This window comes from Cebidichthys violaceus, unplaced genomic scaffold (genome assembly GCF_023349555.1).
Source record: "Cebidichthys violaceus isolate CVI_PGR_0920_01 unplaced genomic scaffold, fCebVio1.0.p SCAF_14, whole genome shotgun sequence".
NCBI lineage: Eukaryota > Metazoa > Chordata > Actinopteri > Perciformes > Stichaeidae > Cebidichthys > Cebidichthys violaceus.
This window is the reverse complement of record NW_027176307.1, coordinates 5,049,274-5,069,395: the sequence shown is the minus strand read 5'-3', so window position 1 is coordinate 5,069,395 and position 20,122 is coordinate 5,049,274. Positions and strand designations below refer to the sequence as shown.

The 20,122-nt window shown below is 42.0% G+C and overlaps 2 protein-coding genes and 1 long non-coding RNA gene across 5 annotated transcripts in view; 2 read left to right on the top strand and 1 right to left on the bottom strand.

The window, feature by feature from the left end:
* LOC137870783 (uncharacterized) overlaps positions 1–2,383 on the top strand; it is a 2,716-nt gene extending 333 nt beyond the window's left edge. Inside the window, exons 2-3 of the long non-coding RNA XR_011102740.1 lie at positions 125–246; positions 1,886–2,383. This is a non-coding gene — a long non-coding RNA (uncharacterized lncRNA). The remainder of the gene's footprint in view (positions 1–124; positions 247–1,885) is intronic.
* The window catches only part of tube1 (tubulin, epsilon 1), a 21,409-nt gene extending 1,287 nt beyond the window's left edge, over positions 1–20,122 (bottom strand). The window contains exons 1-13 of one of the 3 annotated variants that reach the window (XM_068708569.1): positions 19,982–20,122; positions 19,657–19,730; positions 18,319–18,371; positions 18,156–18,213; positions 17,808–17,923; positions 14,449–14,570; positions 13,999–14,186; positions 13,738–13,910; positions 12,624–12,764; positions 11,165–11,305; positions 10,214–10,388; positions 9,795–9,955; positions 7,778–9,386 (exon numbers count right to left, since the gene is read on the bottom strand). In XM_068708569.1, the coding sequence (XP_068564670.1) occupies positions 9,797–9,955; positions 10,214–10,388; positions 11,165–11,305; positions 12,624–12,764; positions 13,738–13,910; positions 13,999–14,186; positions 14,449–14,570; positions 17,808–17,923; positions 18,156–18,213; positions 18,319–18,371; positions 19,657–19,730; positions 19,982–20,006 (1,425 nt within the window). In that variant the 5' untranslated portion in view covers positions 20,007–20,122 and the 3' untranslated portion in view covers positions 7,778–9,386; positions 9,795–9,796. Of the gene's footprint in view, positions 1–7,777; positions 9,956–10,213; positions 10,389–11,164; positions 11,306–12,623; positions 12,765–13,737; positions 13,911–13,998; positions 14,187–14,448; positions 14,571–17,807; positions 17,924–18,155; positions 18,214–18,318; positions 18,372–19,656; positions 19,731–19,981 lie in introns of those variants that run through there. The other 2 variants (XM_068708568.1, XM_068708567.1) reach the window with 2 other exon arrangements.
* Positions 3,671–9,336, top strand: ccn6 (cellular communication network factor 6). Its single transcript, XM_068708570.1, has 5 exons — positions 3,671–3,786; positions 6,502–6,778; positions 7,992–8,228; positions 8,769–8,962; positions 9,055–9,336. The coding sequence occupies exons 1-5, from the start codon at positions 3,739–3,741 to the stop codon at positions 9,334–9,336; spliced, it is 1,038 nt and encodes a 345-aa protein (XP_068564671.1). The 5' UTR covers positions 3,671–3,738.

The window sequence follows — 20,122 nt, the reverse complement described above, 5'->3', positions numbered from 1 at the left end:
TCTTTGTGTGTTCCAAACTTAATATATATATATATATATATATATATATATATATATATATATAGGTTTTAATGTATGTAAAATCTAACACTGTGATAGATTGATTTACAATTTGATTTTCCAGAGTGAAAGGCTCTCACGCCCCCGTGGAGGAAACGTGGAAACACATCTGGAATGCTCGAATAACAGACCAAGCAGGATGCAGAGTGCCAGATCAAACAAAGAGCATAACTGTGGTCTTTAAAGGTGAGACATTTGATTTTAGGCATCACTGTCAGCGCTGCTAACACAAAGCAGGTTAGGATGTGCTTACTGCACTCTTCAGATAATTACCTAACTGAGCAGTCTAAACATCAGTTTAAGACATCTGGACTCCCTGCAATCTGTATTAAAAATGAAAGTGACTCCAAAAACTAACAACTACAGATGAGTATGGCCATTGTCGGGACTTTCTTTACATTTGCCTGCTGCTGGGGAACAGGGCTGTACGCTCATTTCTTTTTTTGCACTGGTGTTACAGAGGTTGAAAGTTTTGTAGCAGCAGATTATAAAAATATCAAGCAGGTCCAATGTAGTTTGAGACTATTCTAGTTTAAATATACAATTAATGAATTAATTAAATTAATATATGGATCCATTTATTTATTGTTATGGCATGGATGCGGGAAGTATAGTATAGTTTTATAAAGAGAAAGGCTTGAAGAGCTCTAAATGCAATTAAGAGAATACCTTTTTTTCAAATTTATAAATTTCAAATAAAATCTGGCCTAAGATATTGGAAAGTGTCATCCAGCCCATTGTGCTGTATGGTAGTAAAGTATGGGGTCCAGTCAGTCATCACAGTTGTACCCAAACATCATACCCAATCTTTAAATACAGAATGCTGCAGATACATTTTACAAGTATACAGAAAGACACTAACAAATGCATGTAGAGCAGCAAAATTATGCAGATACCCGCTGATAATAAACTCAATTCTTTTCTATCACCTTAAATCCAGCCCCAGAGACACCCTTCCAATCCAAAGCCCTCCAAAGCCAAGAGCTGAACCCATAAAATAGTCCCCTATTTCAGTTGCTGCTGAGGCTAACTGCCCCCCCCCCCCCCCCCCCCCCCCCCCATACACATTGTGACCACTTTCACAAAAACACTTTCCAAACACCAACCAGAGAAAAACAAATTATATCGCAATATAAAGAAACCTATTTGGAACAAGCGGATGAGAATGTTATCTGGCCCTAAAAAGAGATGGTGGATTGGCAAAAATATCTCTCTGCTGTCAGAGATAGAAAGCAGAGAACAGATCCTAACCGAGTGCACGCTCTGTGACCACAAACTGGCAAGATGGAACTCACGTCACAATTACTGATTAACTACTGGCCACCACTGCAATACATCACAAGCGGAAACAGCCAGAAACATGATATTTAAATCAAGTCAGTTGCCAGAATTTTTTTTTTAATGCTGTGGAGACCTTCAGGTTTCTGGGATCTCCCAGGACCTTCAAGTGGACGCCCAACTTTCGACACAATCATCAAACAAGAAGGCCCAGCAGAGGATGTACTTCCTGCGCCAGCTCAACCTGCCTCAGGAGCTGCTGATCCACAAAAATCCAGTCTGTTCTCTGCTCCTCTATCACTCTGTTTGCACTGCCAAAACATGTTTACACTGCACTGTTTGCACAGATTTTATTACTTGAATTGTATTACTTACTAATGTTCTTATTCCTTTTATATTTTGTATTTCCTTTTGTATATAATCTTGTATATTGTATATTGTTGTTATTGCTACTGTTTGCTGCTGAGAGCTACCAAACGAAATTTCGTTGTATCACTACAATGACAATAAAAACCTCTTTATCTTTATCTTTATCTTATCTGTGTAGTTTGAATCAGCCACAAAACGGGACAGGAACAGACTACAACAGACAGGAATACAGAGAAAATAATTGATGCTTGCCAGCCCTCCATCCAGGACTAGTACGCCTCCAGAGTCAGAAAACATCACTGCAGACCCTTCACACCCTGGACACCACCTGTTTGGGAGGCGCTACAGAACACTGTACTCCAAAACAACCAGACACAAGAACTGTTTGTTCCCAAAGCCTGTCACTCTGATGGACACTTATCAGTCGCATAGTGTCAGGAACAATCCCTGTGCAATAACTCTGTAACACTAAACATCCACAGCACCTCTACATTATATAATCTACTGTTTGCAGTTTCTTTTAACATGAAGGCCAAACACTATCACTGTCACAAGCTCATAAAGCTGTTTAGCAGGAATAATAATTACTATACTAACCTTAATTTAACCTGTTAGCATGCTAACATTTGGTAATTATAACTAAATACAGCTGAGGAAAATGGAAATATAATTTGGTTTGCAGGTATTTGGTAATAATCCAAAATATTGGACAAATGAAATGAATGAGATATTTCACTCAAAAACACAGATGGTAACCTCACGGTGGCACTTCAGGGGATAACCAAAGTAATTACAGTTCATCCTCTCAGCACCATCAATATCTCTATCAAATCCAATAGCTGTCAAGAATTATGCTAAAAAACAAAACAAAAATAACCTGCTGGTGGCACTAGAGGAAAAGTCAGGGGATCTCCAAAGTAATTGTGGTTCATCTTCTGGAAACCATGAATGTCTCCACAAAACTTCACAGCGATCCATCCAACAGATGTAGAGATATTCTTTGTAGAGATAATTTAAGTAAAAATCAAATAACGGTTGGTATATTGTCATCAGAACTAAATATCAGTATCTGCCTCACAAATCCAGTATTGGTTGGGCTCTTATTGCTGGTAGTACAAGCAGTTGTAATAGCAGGTACAGCAGTAGCAAAAACATAGAAATAAGCAGGTTTTATTTTGGTTCTTCCATGTGACCTCCCAGAGGGGCGTTGGCTGTACGTGGACGGAGGCGGAGGGCTGGCTCTGAGAAAGACCTCTTTATTCAATGTAAATAATAATGGAATGTGAACTCAAATACATGTCTGTGCGCATTAAGTGGGACCACATTAAACAAACAACATACAGTGACTGCATTCACACATCCCAACTGGACCCGTTTTTGTTACATTACAGTCATTTAGCAGACGCTTTTATCCAAAGCGACTTACAAATCATTTTCTATCACATTTCACCGTAGGCACAGCTACGGGAGCAATTTTGGGGTTAAGTGTCTTGCTCAAGGACACATCGACATGCTACTAGTGGAGCCGGAGCCAGAGCCAGGGATCGAACCACCGATCCTCTGTTTGAAGGACAGCCCTGCTATCCACTTATCCATAGTCACCCCATAGTTGTCCATTACAGAATGAACCAGACAGTATGTTCTTTACCGAGCGCCATGTAGCGGCCTGTCACACACGTTCTAAGGACACGTTCTACAGATTTAACAGTTAGTCGCACCCAGGTAAATGTGCGCGAGGTTTGGCAGACTAAGAATAAACAAGTGGGTGGGACTTGAAGGCCCTGGAGTGTCCCGGCAGTTATGAAGACAAATATTTCCCCTCTGGATCAGTAAGGCGGGGGGAAAAGGTGCGTTTGGAGAGGAGACAGAGGGCTGCTTTGTCCCCCTTCTCTGACAGGTCAGAACTCCCAATCTCTACTCCCCCCTTATTCCTCTCTCCCTCTACCAGTCTTCCTCCCTAAATCCCACCTTCCAGCTCCCTTCGTCCCCCTGCGCCCTCCTGGAGCTCACACAGACCTCCTCACTTAAGAGATGCTATCGCTTCCCTGCCGTTATCTCCTGCTCATCCTTGCTCAACAGGTAAGAAGAGCATTCTCTTTTTTTCTTTCTATTCTGACACTATAGACAGACAGGGGTGTTTTATTGGACAACACTTGAGGGCACTCATTCTGGAAAAAACAACAACAGATGCTTTAGTAGCAGGGCACCATCTGAATTTGCCTTTTCAAAACTAGACTTTTGGAATATATCTATTTGAATAAATATTCTGAAATAATAATCAGTTGGCCATTTATAAGTAATTTGAAAAACTGATTGGTTTTCAATAGTATTCTCAATTTTATTGGGCTCAAAGTTGGTCCTCCTTTCACAGAGTAGAAAACAGGAGCGAAGTCTGAGGTCTTTGTATTTAAAGCTCCCGTGGACCCATTTTCACACCATGAAATGAGCTCATTCAGTAAACCTGGCAGACAGGCTTTAGATTTTTGGCATAGCCCTCAGTGACCCTTGAGCAGCAGTCGGGGGAATTGGAGCACAAGTGGCACCGCACAGAGATTGCATCATAGCAAATACCAAGCAAACCAGTTTTATAGGGCCCAACACTAAAATATTTATAAGCTGTTCGGCTGTCACTGCTCCGAGCCATTTGTAGTTTTTTACATTTGAAATGTCTTCTTCCTCGATGTGCAGTTAGGTTGAAGGTTTTAAAACATGTCTGTGTGACCATAATAGGAAAAATGCTCAAATTCATAACAAAAGAGCGTCACATCATTTGAGGTAGCAGTGAAAAGGAAGAAGTTGACATTGTAGCCGATTGGGCTTAAAGGGCCAGTGTGTAGGATTTGGTGTCATCTAGTGGTGAGTTGGCAGATTGTAACCAACTGAAGCTTCTCCAGTGTGCCACGCGTGTAGGTGAACAATGGTGGCTGACGCAAAAGATGTGGAAACTCGAATGGCCCTCTTTAGTGTCAGTGTTTGGTTTGTCCGTTCTGGGCTACTGTAGAAACATGGCTCTGTGAAGAAGACCCGCTCCGTATGTAGATACAAACGGCTCATTCTAAACGGACGAAAACACAATTCTTATTTTGAGATTAATTAATGAGATCATTAATATATTCCTGCTAATAGATGACCCTAAATGGAACACACTGCCCCTTTAAAATGTATGTTTGCATTTTAAAGTTAACTTTTTCTCTTTTTTTTCTTTTTAAAATTCTTGTAACAGTAGAGAGCTAAAAGAAATATGTGAGGTGAGTTAGATAAGCATCATTAATTCCCACAACAGCTAACAATCCCATAATGCAATACGTTACATTTCATAGATGCGGAAATTTACACCTTCAACAGCCAGTGATAATGCAAAATGATGGTTAGAATGAGCCGTTTGTATCTACATACGGAAGTCCGGGTCCTCTTCACGGAGTCGGCTGCCATGTTTCTACAGTAGACAAAGCAAATACTGGCTCTAGAGAGGGACATTCGCATGCCAACTCCTACACTGGTCCTTTAAAAATGGCTCAGTAACTCCGTTAACAGCTGGGCACTGTAGTTTTTAGGTCAAACAAAAGTGAATAGTGCATTTTTTGGGGACTATTCTGTGTTCTAGTGAGTATTTGGGACAGTGGGACTGTGCATGAGGCACTGATTTCAAAGAGGCATGAAGCGAGCAAATATTTATCCAACTTTGACACACAATGTAAATTTAGCTTTTCCATCTTTCCACTTTTAGTTTCATCAGTGGGACCTTAAGCCATCTGTACAAATCTCTTGTATACAACCAATATGCTTAAATTTAGTCAGAGGAATGATAGAAAACGGCAATCTGATATTGCCTTTTGGCAATGATTTAGACTCCCTGTCTCAGTGACATATGACAATGATACTGGCCATTATCACAGTATGAATGTGAATATACATGGTTACATTTCAAATTATGGATATGATTGATTTTACACAAATATATTTCAAGACACAAATACATTTTTCTCCCACAGTTCCAAACTAGAAGTAACTTGTAGGAGCATTCTCTCTCCTATTTCCTACCTTCTCTCTCTCTCAAGATGGACCAAATATTTGACACAAAATATCAACCTTGGCCGGCAAAGTAAGTAAAATCTCGGTATGAGAGGGTATTTTATGACCCTGTGAAGAAGCTGTCCATGGGATTATAGACAGGTAGTGAGTTATCAGTGGGCTGCTGGTACACACTGGACTACTTTTCTAAGATCCTTACACAAAGTGTCACCCTGCCCTTAAAATCTAAATTAGGAACATGAAGTGGTCATCCAATTTGTACACCAGTCTGTCTATTAGATTATAATCTATTTCATGTGCAAGTTTGACAATTTGCACTAGAGAAAATTAGTCTTATGAGATGTTGACCTGACCAGGCCTGGGTCTCCAAAATCACTAAAAACCATGTTTATGAAAAGACAAAGCTTGGATCCCAGTCCGATCTCTAAGGGAACAATGTCAGCTTAAAGTAATTATGTATGCAGGCCTGATGCAATAACCTTGTACCTACATGTGATGTGTGTATAACTGTTACTATGAATACCCATGGTGACAGAGAGCAGTGTGTTGAACAGGACAAACAGTCATATTGACTAACAAACACTGTGTTCATTCAGGTGCAATAAGTGCATTGGTGAATGCAAAGGTGTTACTGTTTTCCATTCAAAAAGATGGCATTGAGGTGCGAGGGTGTGCTGAGCAAAAGTGTTACAAACATCAAACAGCTCCAGTAAACAAATGGTGAGCTAAAAGTAATGGATCTCTGCCCTCCCCCTCCCCCAGTGCTTCAGCTGGGCTCAGAACAATGGGCATCTGGCTCCTCGAGACAGGCGGGCCGCGGCTGAGAGGCGGCAGTTCTGCCAGTGGCCCTGCAAGTGTCGGCAGAGACCCCACTGCGCCCCGGGGGTGAGCTCCGTCCTGGACGGGTGCGGCTGCTGCAAGAGCTGCGCGAGGCAGATCGAAGAGCCGTGCAACGAGAGGGACGTCTGCGACCCGCACAAGAGCATGTACTGTGACTTCTCAGCTGACCAGCCCAGATACGAGGTCGGAGTGTGTGCATGTGAGTGGCTTTCATCTTTCCTGAATTGGTCATGGAGGGATAGGTCAAAGTTATGCAAGTTTGTTTTACAATAGTACGTACATCCAGGTGATATATACTAGAAACTTGCATCTGATATACTGAAATAACAGCTGCAGCCTATGCAAAGTTTCAGATCTCTAGTAGCTACGGAGCCGTTTTTTCTATGAGCCGGGCCCAACAATTCAATGATTTGTCCCAAAAGAAACTAAGTAAGCCGGCTCAACCAGCAAAAGTGTTGGATGTACACACTCTCAACCTGCTTGGCTGGACAAAAACAGAAAAAGAGGCTTTTTCAGCATAACCACACAAAAGTGCCAAAACCTGCCGTTCCTCGAATGACCACTTCTCCAACGAGTCAGTCCCAATAGACTCCAATGTTAAAATGCCCAATTTAACAGCAGAAATAAACATGTTTACAGCCCGGTACAAAAAAGTTTTTTTGTCTCTATAGCTAATATCCCTGTTCCTATCAACTGTACGTGGAGTGAATCTATCTTTATACAACTCAGCCGTTTAAATTTACTTAAGGCTTAAAGTTACCCAAAATTAAGGGTGTGGACGCTTTGAGTGACCACTGTGATGTTCAGCATTCAGTCGTACTAGACACTCCCACATTTTGTCTTAAGCCTGTTTTTCACGAGACAAAATTAGCATCCTAAATAATATCACAGTTAAAGTGAACTAGAGATGCTGATCCTGCCTCGCTCCTAATATGGTCACTTCTGGTTCCAAAAAAATTAGATTGCTACGGCCAAAATGCCAAACTCGAGGCTTCTAAACAGAAGACCACAAACCACTGAGTGACTTCACCAAGACTACGTCCCCTCACGAGCGTTTCAGTCTGTTTTTAAGTTTCACGAGCATCTGATGGAACAGACACACATTGTAATCAATAAAGCTGTCGACACAGCTAACGTTGTTACTCACGCTTTACGAATGTACCTGCAATCAATGTATTAAATAATGTATACACATTGCCAAACTTGTATTACTTTTATTGTATGAATTAGTACATTTTTGTAAAAACATTAATGCCAGATTGTATTTTTGAACATTTAGTTTGTCAACATAATTGTGTGATGAAGACCAAATAAAAGTTATGTAAAAATCTCACACAACATTTAAGATTCACAGTAACATCATTGCATCAGTGGGTGCCTGAGCTGTGACATGTTTCCCCTCACTCTTTCAGACCTCATGGCAGTAGGCTGCGACCTGAATGGGGCCCACTATGAGAACGGAGAAGGATTCCAGCCCAGCCCCCTCTATAAGTGCACTTGTATTGCTGGAGCCATCGGCTGCACCCCCGCTTTCATCCAGAAGCCTGCTGGTATCTTGGGCCCCGCCCCGCTGATGGGCAACATGCCAGCCGGCCTTCGCAGTGGCCAGAGCCAGAAGAAGCACCAGCAGGACACAACCTACATGTCAGGTGTGTGTTTACGGAGCAAACCTGTGCAGAAGCGTCTGGCCTGGAATGCTAATTGCTGTCTGAGTTAGCTGGTTGGGGGGAAAGGGGAGTGGGCGTTTCATTACTAAACATAAAGATGGATGGTTCCAGTTATGAGCAGGAGGAGGGACGACTCACTTTTTATTAATAGCACCGTACATTCCACTTTGCTGTACCAGTGTAGTTGGTTTGCTTTGCATGAAACTCTTGCAGAAACATATCTATATCATGATCTGTCATGGAAACACAAATTGAATTTCTCACTGGATAAACAGAGCACATTGTTTAGAGGTAAAATTCAAGAGCTGACATACTCACAAGGAAACAGAAATACAATTTATACTCTTGACTCATGTAAGCACAGCTCAAAAGGAATTTAGAATTTGGGTGGAAAAAATGAATTTCCTTGTGGCGGCTAAGGTATTTAGAGCCTATGCACTGCTTGGCAGTACTTTGGCACACAGACTAGTTCTTTGCGCGGGGTGTTGTTGACACAGTGCCCTTTAACTGTAATACTGAAAGCTTACAGGGATCCTCCTTTAGCCTGGAAGAAGAACTGTCTGATCCAGACCACCCCCTGGAGCCCCTGCTCCAAAACCTGCGGCCTGGGCATCTCAGTGCGCGTCAACAACGACAACAGCAAGTGCGAGATGAGGAAGGACCGGCGCCTGTGTCTGCTGCGGCCGTGCGAGAAGAGCGTGATGAGGAGTGTTAAGGTGACAAGTTTGTAAAAATTATATTGAAGTGTTGATTTATAAGAAATCCCCCCAAAAAATACACAAACAAAATCGCTGTTTTCTCCTCTCAGGTGCCAAAGGGAAAGACGTGCCGGCCTAAGTTCCAAGCGAAGAAAGCGGAGAAGCTGACGCTCTCGGGCTGCACCAGCACCAAGAAGTTCAAGCCCACGTACTGCGGCGTCTGTACGGACAAGCGCTGCTGTGTCCCCAACAAGTCGAGCATGATCAAGGTCAACTTCACGTGCAAGGCGGGCTCCAACACACAGTGGAAGATGCAGTGGATCACGTCCTGCGTGTGCCAGAGAAAGTGCAACGATCCGGGTGACATGTTCTCTGACCTGCAGTTACTCTGACGGATCCAACCGAGACACAGGCACTGGGATGTGATCCCTGCTGTGGTGGACTAAGTACAGAAACATACGCATACTCAGGTCATTAAGTTCATAAGGAACAAGTGGCTGGGATTATTGAATAGAAGATAAAAGCTTTTATGACCCCTATCTTCAGGACCTGTATGTGCAATAAGAACAAGGAATCTGGCCTGTAACAGCAGATGTTGACACATTAACAGAACCTCATAACACTACGGTCAGGGAGCCAAGAAATGTCGAATCAGGTCACACTACAGATTGAGTTGTTGTTGTTCCTTGTGTTACATTTTAAAATCGGGTCATGAATCAGACAATATTGATAAATAACTTATAAAGGTATGTACAAAAGATTTGGTTGTGTGAAGTCCTTATTGAAAACATAATCTCTGCCGTAGAAGGAGACAGACATAGCTACACAAAGATTTACAACAGAGCGGAACCTTCAGCTGGCGATGCCTAGTCTGGGTGCGTCAGGCACGAGTCTCCCCTTGGTAGCATCCAGATGGTGGTACTCTTCAATCAGCGAGCTGAGGGAGCCCACAGCCTCCGAGAAGAAGCTCTGCTCCATCCCGTCCACATGCAGGTAGTGGTGTAGGTGAGCCTTGAAAAGACAGAGAGGGCGTGTCGGTCAGATATAAAGTCTGAGAAAACGATTTCAATCGGACTTTAGTTTCCTCTTATTTCGTTTACATATCCAAAACAAATGTCCACCGCAAGAAGCTACAGTATCGTCAATCTGCTTAAACTGTCCAAAAAACCCCAAGGCATTCTATGATAAGTAATGAAGAAAATATTTGATGGTTTTATATATAAATGATTCATTCCTTGGCTGAATCTTATATTGGCTTTAACTTTGCACCTTCTTCCTGTAGAGCTTGGTGAAACGTTCTCTCAGCTCCATGAAGGTGAGCTTCACACAGGTGTTGTTAGCCAGGGCCAGCAGGGAGTGGGTGTGACCCACAGGAGGCACCGAACACAGGCCCGTCTTCCAGCCTTCCTGGTTCCACGAGACAAAGGGCAGCGAAGGCTTCAGTCTAGAGCAGGAAGGAGAGTGACTCGTCAAACGCAAGGAAAGCTGCAGTGTTCATGTAGCACCTAAGGGCATTTTACATTTCAGGGATGGGAAATTATCCAGATGTCTTAAAACTATGATGGTGTATTAGGGTCATTGTAAGTTAAATGAAATAAAAAATTACAGCGCCAGAGGAATGAGTTAATATTCTAAGAATAATTTTCATGAGAAAAATACATGGATATTCTAATAATGATTTAAAATAGAGAAAAGCAGCAACTCTTCATCTTTGAGCAGCTTGAACCAACCATGTGTGGCATTTCTGCTTGATAAATGGCAAACGGTTCATCCGTCAACATCTTTGTTGGTGTTTAGTTTCGTCACCAATTCCAAAGTCTATGGTAAAAACATGCTGTTTTTATTTGTTCTATGAAAAAAATTAAATTAAAAAAGGGACCAATAAACAGTAAAATATGCTGCAATATGTGTCCAGTGATAATGTGTGCCCTTAAGAGTCTTTTGGTGGGGTATAATTTCTCCTTATAGAAGTATATATTCTGCCCCCCCCACACACCCTTTTTTAACCATGGTTACGCACAAATATGTACTCTCACAGCCGCTTCTGTTTCAGATTCTCTCGACAACACGCCACATGAAAAACAAGGCCTGCGGGGGGAGAGGGGAGGGGGCTGCTGAATGGACCAGTCATGAATCACCGCTGCCGGTGTTGAATGGGGGCACTATTTAGAGCCCATCAGGATTGGTGCGAGAGGAGGGGGGGGGGGCGGCTGCTCTGACCTCTCGATGTTCCTGCGAACATCAGACACCTGCACGTTGCCTCGGACCATGAGGGCGCAGGCCAGGTAGAGGCTGCGCTTCGGGTCGGCTCGGATCAGCTGGTGGTCTTTACTGAAGGCATCGCTGAACATCTGATCCAGTCTAGAGGGCCACGGTTAGAGGAGACAAGAAACACAAAATGACAAACGCAATACTTCCACACAACACAGCCTTTGTGGTTTAAGTCACTGCATCTCGCAGTTCAATTCGGTTGTATTTCACAGAAATCTTTCGACCTCACATTGTCAAAACACAGCGGCTTATATTGGTAGCGAGCTTTAAACTTGGTGTGTACAAAGCTCCACATAGGAGGAAGCAGGACAGAAACTAGCATGACAGTAAATGGTAGCAAAGCGCAGGTAAGACTTTCCCAAGGAGCTGAACAACCTAAATTGGATAAATAATAAAAAATATTTTGTTTATTTCTTTCAAGGGGAGGCGGGTGGTTTCCATTAGGAGCCGCAGCCCAAGGGAAAGGCAGGGAAAACAGAAACACTAGTCTCCATTTACTGGTTATAGTGGGTGAAAGGTGGAAGGATTTCAGGTACACTCGAGTTAGACTAGGGACCAAAGAGGGCAATATTTGTACCTTTATTTTTCCAGGCAAGTTCTGCTGAGCATGCAAGATATTTTTAAGCAACACCCTGCTCTGCATTCATACATACATTCCCCTCCCCGCCTAGTGAGATGAGGTCTGCATGGCTCACACAAGGCCACTTTCATGGCAGTTGTTGTTGGGGAGCAGGTGGGGGGGTCAGTAGATCAAATGGGGTTTTTCCTGTCACAAGCCCGCAAGTACTAAACTTGAAGTTGCCAACATCTCACTTGATACAATGAAAGGCAGCTTTGTGGTGTTTGAAAATTGTATGCTTCTTGAATAAAAGATGGTAAAAAAAATTATGTTTTTCAATTAACAAGAAGGAAAAAAATAAAAAGCTCCTGTTTCAGGGTATTTTCTACTAGTCCACAGATGATTTAATATCATCTCTGAGGCTTAAAAATGGGTGTGCAAATTTAAAATATGTTTTCATATAACTTCTGAAGACATAATATATCACATAACATTTGTAAAAATGTGATATGATCTTTCATATTATCATTTCACGTCTCTTTTTAATAATACAAACATTTAAAAAAGGGAACAAAATCAGGTTTTGCAAGTATTAAGAGGTTTGTCTATCCAGTGCATTGAACATCTGTTTGATCATTTATTATTTTGTTTTAATTTATTTGCCACAACAATATACATATTGATAACAGAAATAAATATTGCTATTATAATATAATATATATCCCTTCTCATTCATCACCAGAGGTGTAGAACGGGGGTGATGGAGTTCATGTGAGCTCAATACCCAGGATTCAAAAAAACAACTGTGAGGTAAAAATAGATAGGCGCAGTGACAGCCAGAGAGCAGACCTTCTGGTGGGGACACTGACATCGGCCAGCGTGTACAGAGGGGTGAGGCTGGGCACCAGGTAGTGCAACTGAGGGAAGGGGACCAGGTTCATGGCGATCTCGTTCAGGTCCATGTTGAGGGATCCGTCGAAACGAGCCGAGCTGGAACAAAGGAAACTTCAGGTGACGCATAAGCAGCAACAAGTGATTTAGCAGGAAAAGGCGTTTTCTCTCCCTCTCTCCCTCCCTGTGGAGAAGGGAGATCGGTTCTCTTTGGCGACACCTGGAAGCTGCCTGACATCCTCCCCATTCCATTTCTAGGATGTCATTTTATTACGTTGGTTATTGTGTTTACACAACATCTATTTCCTGTCTGTCCGTCCAGCAGTGATGGAGTGATGGATAACGGATGAAAGCCAATCTGCCCCGCCAGACCCGCAAACCACCAACTTTATGCATTATAGTAGCACAATTGTCAGGACTGAGGTCTGAGAAACTGCTGCTTGCGGTGTGTGTGTCTGTGATTGAGTGAGAGCAACAGAGAGAGGGGAAGAAAATGTGGACTACAGCTAGCAGTTTTCTTTAAGTTATTAATAACTTGCTCTGAATGCTTCTTTGTCACTTTTTGACCTGACCGCTAGAACCCGCAATCTTTTCTAGTAAGCTCTTTCTTCAATTAAAGTGTTTTTGGGGGAGTTTTTCCACATCAGAATCAAGTATCCAAGGACATAGGGTCTTGATACTGATATTTGGGGTGTATAAATAAATAGACTTAATAACTACAGGGGCAAAATACAGTCTCACTCATATCTGGTTAAACTTTGAACTGAAAACTACAGGTGGGTGCCAGATTGAAGAGACAAAACAAGAAATACAAGAGGAAACAAAACAAAGACAGATGCTTCCATACAGGACGGAAGGTGAGCGTATTGATGTGTTATTCAATATCAGTAGTGAGCTATTAGTTTGTGTTCTGCTAATAAAAGAAATATTTCAGCTACATTAAAAAACAACAACTGTGGATTAATGATTAAAGGCTGATCATATGCAGAGAATCAATCAGCTCTTGTTGGTAAACCAGGTGAACATGAAAATAAAGGCCCCTCGTCTGTATGAGCAAACAGAAATACTACACCTGGTGATGTTGAGCAACAGGTTAGCCAGGATATTATTCATGGCATCGAAGGGCTTCTCTGCCCCGCTGAGCCCGCCCTGACCGGAGATGACGGCGCTGTCTCTCTTGATCGCCGAACCTGGCCCCCCACCGTGAGACATCCGTTTGATCTTGTTCACAATGTCCACCAACGACTGGAGGGGGAGAACAAATGCTTGTCGGTTTTCGACGTGTGCATATGGCAGGGATTCTTGCAGAAAGAGGAGGAGAATAAAAACACACTTGGTTTTCGACGGGCAGGACACAGTCGGCATGCTCCGTGAGCTCCCTCATGGCCAGGATGCTGTTGTAGGGGGAGGTGACGACGTCGTCCTCCGCGGACGGATAGATGGAGGAGACAATGCGACACACCTCGGGGAACTCCTCCTCCAGCAGGCTCAGCACCCTGGTCCCCAGGCCGGAGCCCGTACCTCAAATTCAACATCGCTGCATTAACTGTCTTCTGTAACCAGACTTCCTCAGTGTCACGTTCACCAGAAACCTGGTTTCTGTTAATAGTGTGGAATATTTTCCCAGCTCAATGTCCCCAAGAGAAAGCAAATTCTTTAGGCATGTATACATACACAGAGGTATTTGTAAAACAGAAGACGTGTCAGTCCAAATGCTTTGACATACACACACAAAATACAAGAATAATGAAATCAGGAATCGGTCAAACTGTCCTTGTCTTACCTCCTCCCATAGAATGAATGAGAAAGAAGCACTGCAGACAGTCACAGTGTTCGGCTGCCTTCCTCAGCTTGTCCACTATCTGCTCCCTGTAGGCTGAGCCATAAGTCAGGTATCCGACTGCCCTAGAGAGAAATAAATAATAATAATAATAATAATAATAATAATAATAATAATTAAAGCTGCGAGCAGCGATGAACGGGCCCTCGCCTCCTCCCGCATGTCAGGGGTGCCGGCGGGACTCCAACATATGCAGCCGAGATCGTCTGCGACAGTCGGACAACGCACCTATGAGTCCGATGATTTTTTTCTACTTGGACCGCGTGAAGCAGGAAATGATGCTATTCAAATAGTCCACGCTTCTTGTATCTGCTGTGTGGCGCTACAGAAGACCCGCAAACATGCATTAAGTTGCTCTATATGAACTGGAAACCACATTGTGCAAAAGTCACGTAAATCGGATGCTGTTTGTCAGAAAATGCAGATTTCCTTTGGCCAGGAGGTGGCGCTGTGAGTGTTAGTGAAAATTAGCTTGTGGACATCCTCAGGCCATCAGTGTTATCGAGCATGGGAAGTTTGGGAGCGTTTGGAATAAGTCCGGCTGAGTTACATCAGCTTATTTCATTGGGAATCACGTAAAGTAGCCGCCCGCTACGGCTAAGCCATTCCGTCAAACGTAAAGCTTTTGATAACTTTTAATCACAAAGGTCTTGAGACTGTACTGACCAAATTTGAAGTGGATCCGACAAAGTCCCAAGGAGGAGTTCGTTAAAGTATAGCGACTAAAAGTAAGCCTAAATCTATTGAAAAATGACACAAAAATCAAAATGGCCGACTTCTGGTACATTTTAGAGCATGGTCCTAAGAGACATATTTGTAAGTCTCTCTGAGATACATAATCATACCAAGTTTCATACAGGTACCTCAAACGTAGCGCTGGGGCTGCTCTTTTGAAATATTGTAGGGGGCGCTATGGAGGCAATTTAAAACGGCCAAGCCAAACACCCATATAAAATATGTCCTCCCATTACCTAGAACACATGTATAAAGTTCCATGAGTTTTTTAGCATCGCAAGCCACTGATCCATCAGCCTACTTTTTCATGGCGAATGATGTGTTGCCATGGCAACAGCGTTCAATGAAAACTCCCAATATTCATGATGATGCATCATCAACGTGTTAAGGCTATCTTTACAAAATTTCAGACTGATCTGGTGAACTGGCTAGGAGGAGTAAATAAAACTATAAAATATGACATTTCCTTTTGCCAGTAGGTGGCGCTATGAGTTATCGAATATTTTTCAATTGAAATGCGCTCAAGGTTGAAGTAGCATCATGCATAAGAAATTTCGTGCAGATTGAATAATGTACCTTGGAGTTATAACAACTTCTTTCTTCCCGACCAATGAGGCAAAATGGCTGCCCCGCCACGTCAAGGTTCTTCGATGAAAACTCTAGCTTTTGATAACTTTTCATCACAAAGGTCTTAAGAGCATCCCGACCAAATTTGAAGTCGATCGCATGAATTCTCTAGGAGGAGTTCGTTCAAATACAAAGGCTGAAAACGTGAAAAATCACAAAAAAACTGAAATTGAGTGAATTACTGTAGCGCCCCCTATTGGTTGAATGAACTGAAAATTTCAGGGTATGTTCCACCATGCAATGTGCACATATACTGCAAATTTGGTGATTTTAGGATACACGGTTGAGAAGTTATGTGTATTGAAAAACAAGCCACGCCCCAAGAAGTTCATTGGTCCGTATCTTCTAAACGCTATAAGATATCAGCAGTCTTTTGATAACTTTTGTGATGGAGATCTAACAAATATCCACAGCAAATTTGGTAGCAATCGGACAAAGCGTCTAGGAGCAGTTATGAAAAATGAGTTTTTCACAAAATTCAAGATGGCGGAAAATTTTTCCAGGCGGAGATTAGGGGTCTGAGAGGCTTTTTTGTAGAGCTAGTGGATCTGGACATGTGTGTCAAATTTCGAGTAAATCGGACATACTGGCCGAGGGGCGTCGCCGGTCCAACTTTGAGGGGGCGCTAGAGAGCCATTTTTTTTTCAAACAATTATAAAACCTATATCATACCCCAAGTTTCACCAGACCTGACAAGACTGCAAAATTTGTTGAGTTTTCATGCATGGCAAGTACCCCAAATATGCTCCCAAACGATAAAAATAAAAATCATAATAATAATAAAAACTCTTAGAAACTCAATAGGGCCTTCGCTGGCCCGACGTTGTCGGTGGCTCGGGCCCTAATAAGAAGAAGAAGAAGAAGAAGAAGAAGAAGAAGAAGAAGAAGAAGCATTTTAATGAAGTGCAAAGTTATAAAACAATGTTTTGGTTTCATGAAGCAGGAATGGGGCTGCAGGTTTCTGTTCAACTCATATGTGCTATGTATAAATTAACTTTTGGTTCCAGAATGGTAGATTCATTTTGTAATTTGAATGAAAAAATATTTTCCATTTTTGCAAACTTCACAAGCGGTGGAGAAAAATTGAATATGGCGTTAGAAAGTCTTGGGCGCAGCAGTGAATGAGTTTGTCCGACAGAAAAAGACAAAGTGAAAACTAAAACATATTTTCACACACTTATGTGTATGTATGTGCTGGATTTTCTAAAGATTTACAGATATTCCAAAGTTGTTTCATTATGAATGCTTAATTTAAACAAACCTAGCAAGAGTTACTTCTCTAATGTGATTTTGGTTTGTTATGGCTGGTGGCACCCAGAAAAAAATAAGATGCAACCAATTATTGGAAGAATTTAAAGTCAGTTTTCTATGCATGTGGACTTCAGAACGAGAGGCTGGACCAGGCCTTTGTTGAGGGGGAGAAATCAACATGCTGTGAAAATCACGGCTCTAAAATAACTCAAACACATGTCTCTCTGTGAACTGCCTTTTAACATGCTGCAAAATCCACTCCGGGTGTTTGAACAATTCTGCTTGGCATAAGAGGCATTGCTTCTTTTTAACAATGGCTGTCGGGCTAAAACCTACAGAGGGAGTATTTGCATCGACCCTGTCAAGAAGCACAGCTGACCTTTCCTCCAAATAATGCTCTGTAGGCTTGAGAAAGAGCAAATTGGGGGGGGACGGGACTATGCCCACTTGTTGAGACTATTATGCTTGTCTGGAATTTGAAATGTACTGGCTGTGTAAGATAGCAGGTTTTAATAACTTTAAGAAAATAACTGTCAATCCAGTTTCATCAACTCAATCCCTGAACACGGCACCATTACAACTCTCCATAGTTTAAAAGCTTGTGAAACAGGGAAAATTATGGTTCGCAACAGTTGCTGCCGGCCACGTGAGTCTGTGTGCAGACGCCCCGTTGCTCGTCTGTCTCTCACCAGTTGTTGCCTGAACCCGACACGTCCGTGAGGAGCTGGGTGCTGTCGAACACTTCTCTCAATGGGCCCTGCAGGATCTTGTTGACCACACCCTCCTCCATGTCCACCAGCACCGCCTAAGGATTCAAACATGCGAGTATGAGGCCAGCACATAGATTTTGTTGCCTTTGACAGCCCGCCATCATTCCTCAACTCCTCTTTGTGACCTTAACCAATGGATGCCTCACCTGAAAGGCACAATCCAACCCTGACCTCGGCCTCCGACTCTAAAATAAGCTGTTACCCCTGTGAAGACCAGGGGATGAAAGATGTTCTCAAGCTGTTTTTTAGTAAGGTGTAAAAACTTACCCTGGCCTTCAGATGCTGGATTCTCCCACCAACAGCACAGGCTCCCCCATCCCTTTCCCTGTAGGAAGAAAACCAAACATAACAGGGCTACATTTGGACCACTGCACGGAGGCTAATGTCTCAACCCATGTAGCCGTTACTTGGTGAAAGAAGGTGTGATTACCTTGAGTCCACGTTTCGAAAAAAGCTACCGAGCGCCTCATCATACAATCCTTTCTGAATATGAGGGGAAAAAATAGGATGTTAGTGATGTCCTTACAGGTCGTGGTAGGCGATCAACATGTCTGTTTGATGAGTATAGGGCACAACAACAACAATGGGCTTCAGGTTTTACTACATACATAAATTGTATTTTCTATAGTTATGGCCATCCTTCCTATCCATCTGACTTAGTTATAGCAATGACGTTGTCTTCCAAGTTCTCCACAATTATTTTGGTTGTAATACACTGGAAATACTTTATTTGTCCATATAATTGAACAAAAAATCATGTGTGAGAGTGTGTGTATATGTTTATGCATAGCCTGTGTATTTGTGTGTATGCGTTTACGTGTAAATATCTCTCAATATAAATTGAAATTCAAAGGCTGCTTTATTGGAATTAAATAAGTGATAAATCAATTTATTGTTGGTCTATACAATTTCAGAAAATTGCTTATCACAATTCTCAGCAACCCACAGTGACATCTTCAAATTGTATTTCTTCAGTCCTCCAAAACACAAAGGTATTCAATTTTGTAACATTTGTGTTTGATAACTAAAATGATTAGTCATCAAAATCACTGGTCATTGATTCATTTAATGTCAATCGACTTACCGTCTTGTTTCACCCTTACCATCCACACAATACATACACAGCAACAGATGTTTCAGATTCCTGATTCTTAAATCCAAATATTCCCAATGATCATGGTAGAGTTCAGAATGTTAAGAATAATTAAGATGTATTATGTAAAAAATGGAAAGTGAAAACTAGGAATTGAAAAAAAAAAAAAAAAAAATATATATATATATATATATATATATATATATATATATATATATATATATATATATATATATATATATCTCTTTAATTGATATTGTACAAAGTATATTCAATATATAAAGGGCACAGTACCGATTTACATTTTAATCCTGTCAGGAAAGGAGGATCTCATGCACGTAAAAGTATTACCATATGAAAGACTGTACACCAGTAGTATGCTCTACTACTGGTGTACAGTCTTTTTTCATGGCATACATTTTCACATACAGTAACCAGAGAAGCACAGGTGTAAGTAATTACATGAATTCATCATTGGTCCATTCTATTTAAGAATCCCAATAAAAAAAATATGCAACTTATCATCGTTATTGTTTAATGACATGTCAAAATGTCTGTTGTGAAGAAGAAGAAACAAGCCTATTGTGAGCAAATGTAAGATGAGAGTGAGCTTGTGTTTGACTTAGTTAATGACAGTTAGGTGTCTTTTCCGTATCGCACGTGTGTGTTACTCACTTTATTGACATGGGCGTGTTCTCGCAGAGCTAGATCCCAGAACCTGCAGCCGACCTGGTTGCCACACTGGCCAACTGAAGAACACCAATTCAAAGTGTAGTTAGCACGTGTTAGGGGAAATGTTTCCGCGTGCCAACCGTTCGTTAAATTATCGTTTGGTTTAACCAACTCAACGAGCTAAGAACATATGATGAAGTTATGACCGTTGAGCTAATAGCGGGGCTACAGTACCTACAAAGCAAATGACGGCTAGCTGTAAGCTCGTGTCTGGATGCTAACGTCAACTAACGTCTGTCCGCTGTGCTGCACCCGGGTTTTAACTCACCTTGGACAACGACTGACTGTGTCATGGCAGCAGCAACACGCAGAGCCCTTTCTAACGCGGGGCTAAGCCATATTCAAAGTTAACTTTATCCAAAAACTGTCCATTAAGACGACGTTTAGAGAAGACTTTTGAACGCTTCTG

Excerpts from the sequence above, each read along its gene's own strand:
- ccn6 (XM_068708570.1), top strand. The coding sequence starts at position 3,739 with ATGCTATCGCTTCCCTGCCGTTATCTCCTGCTCATCCTTGCTCAACAG. Across the intron at positions 3,787-6,501 it reads TGCTCATCCTTGCTCAACAG|TGCTTCAGCTGGGCTCAGAA; the intron begins GTAAGAAGAGCA and ends CCCCTCCCCCAG. Across the intron at positions 8,229-8,768 it reads GGACACAACCTACATGTCAG|CTTACAGGGATCCTCCTTTA; the intron begins GTGTGTGTTTAC and ends TAATACTGAAAG.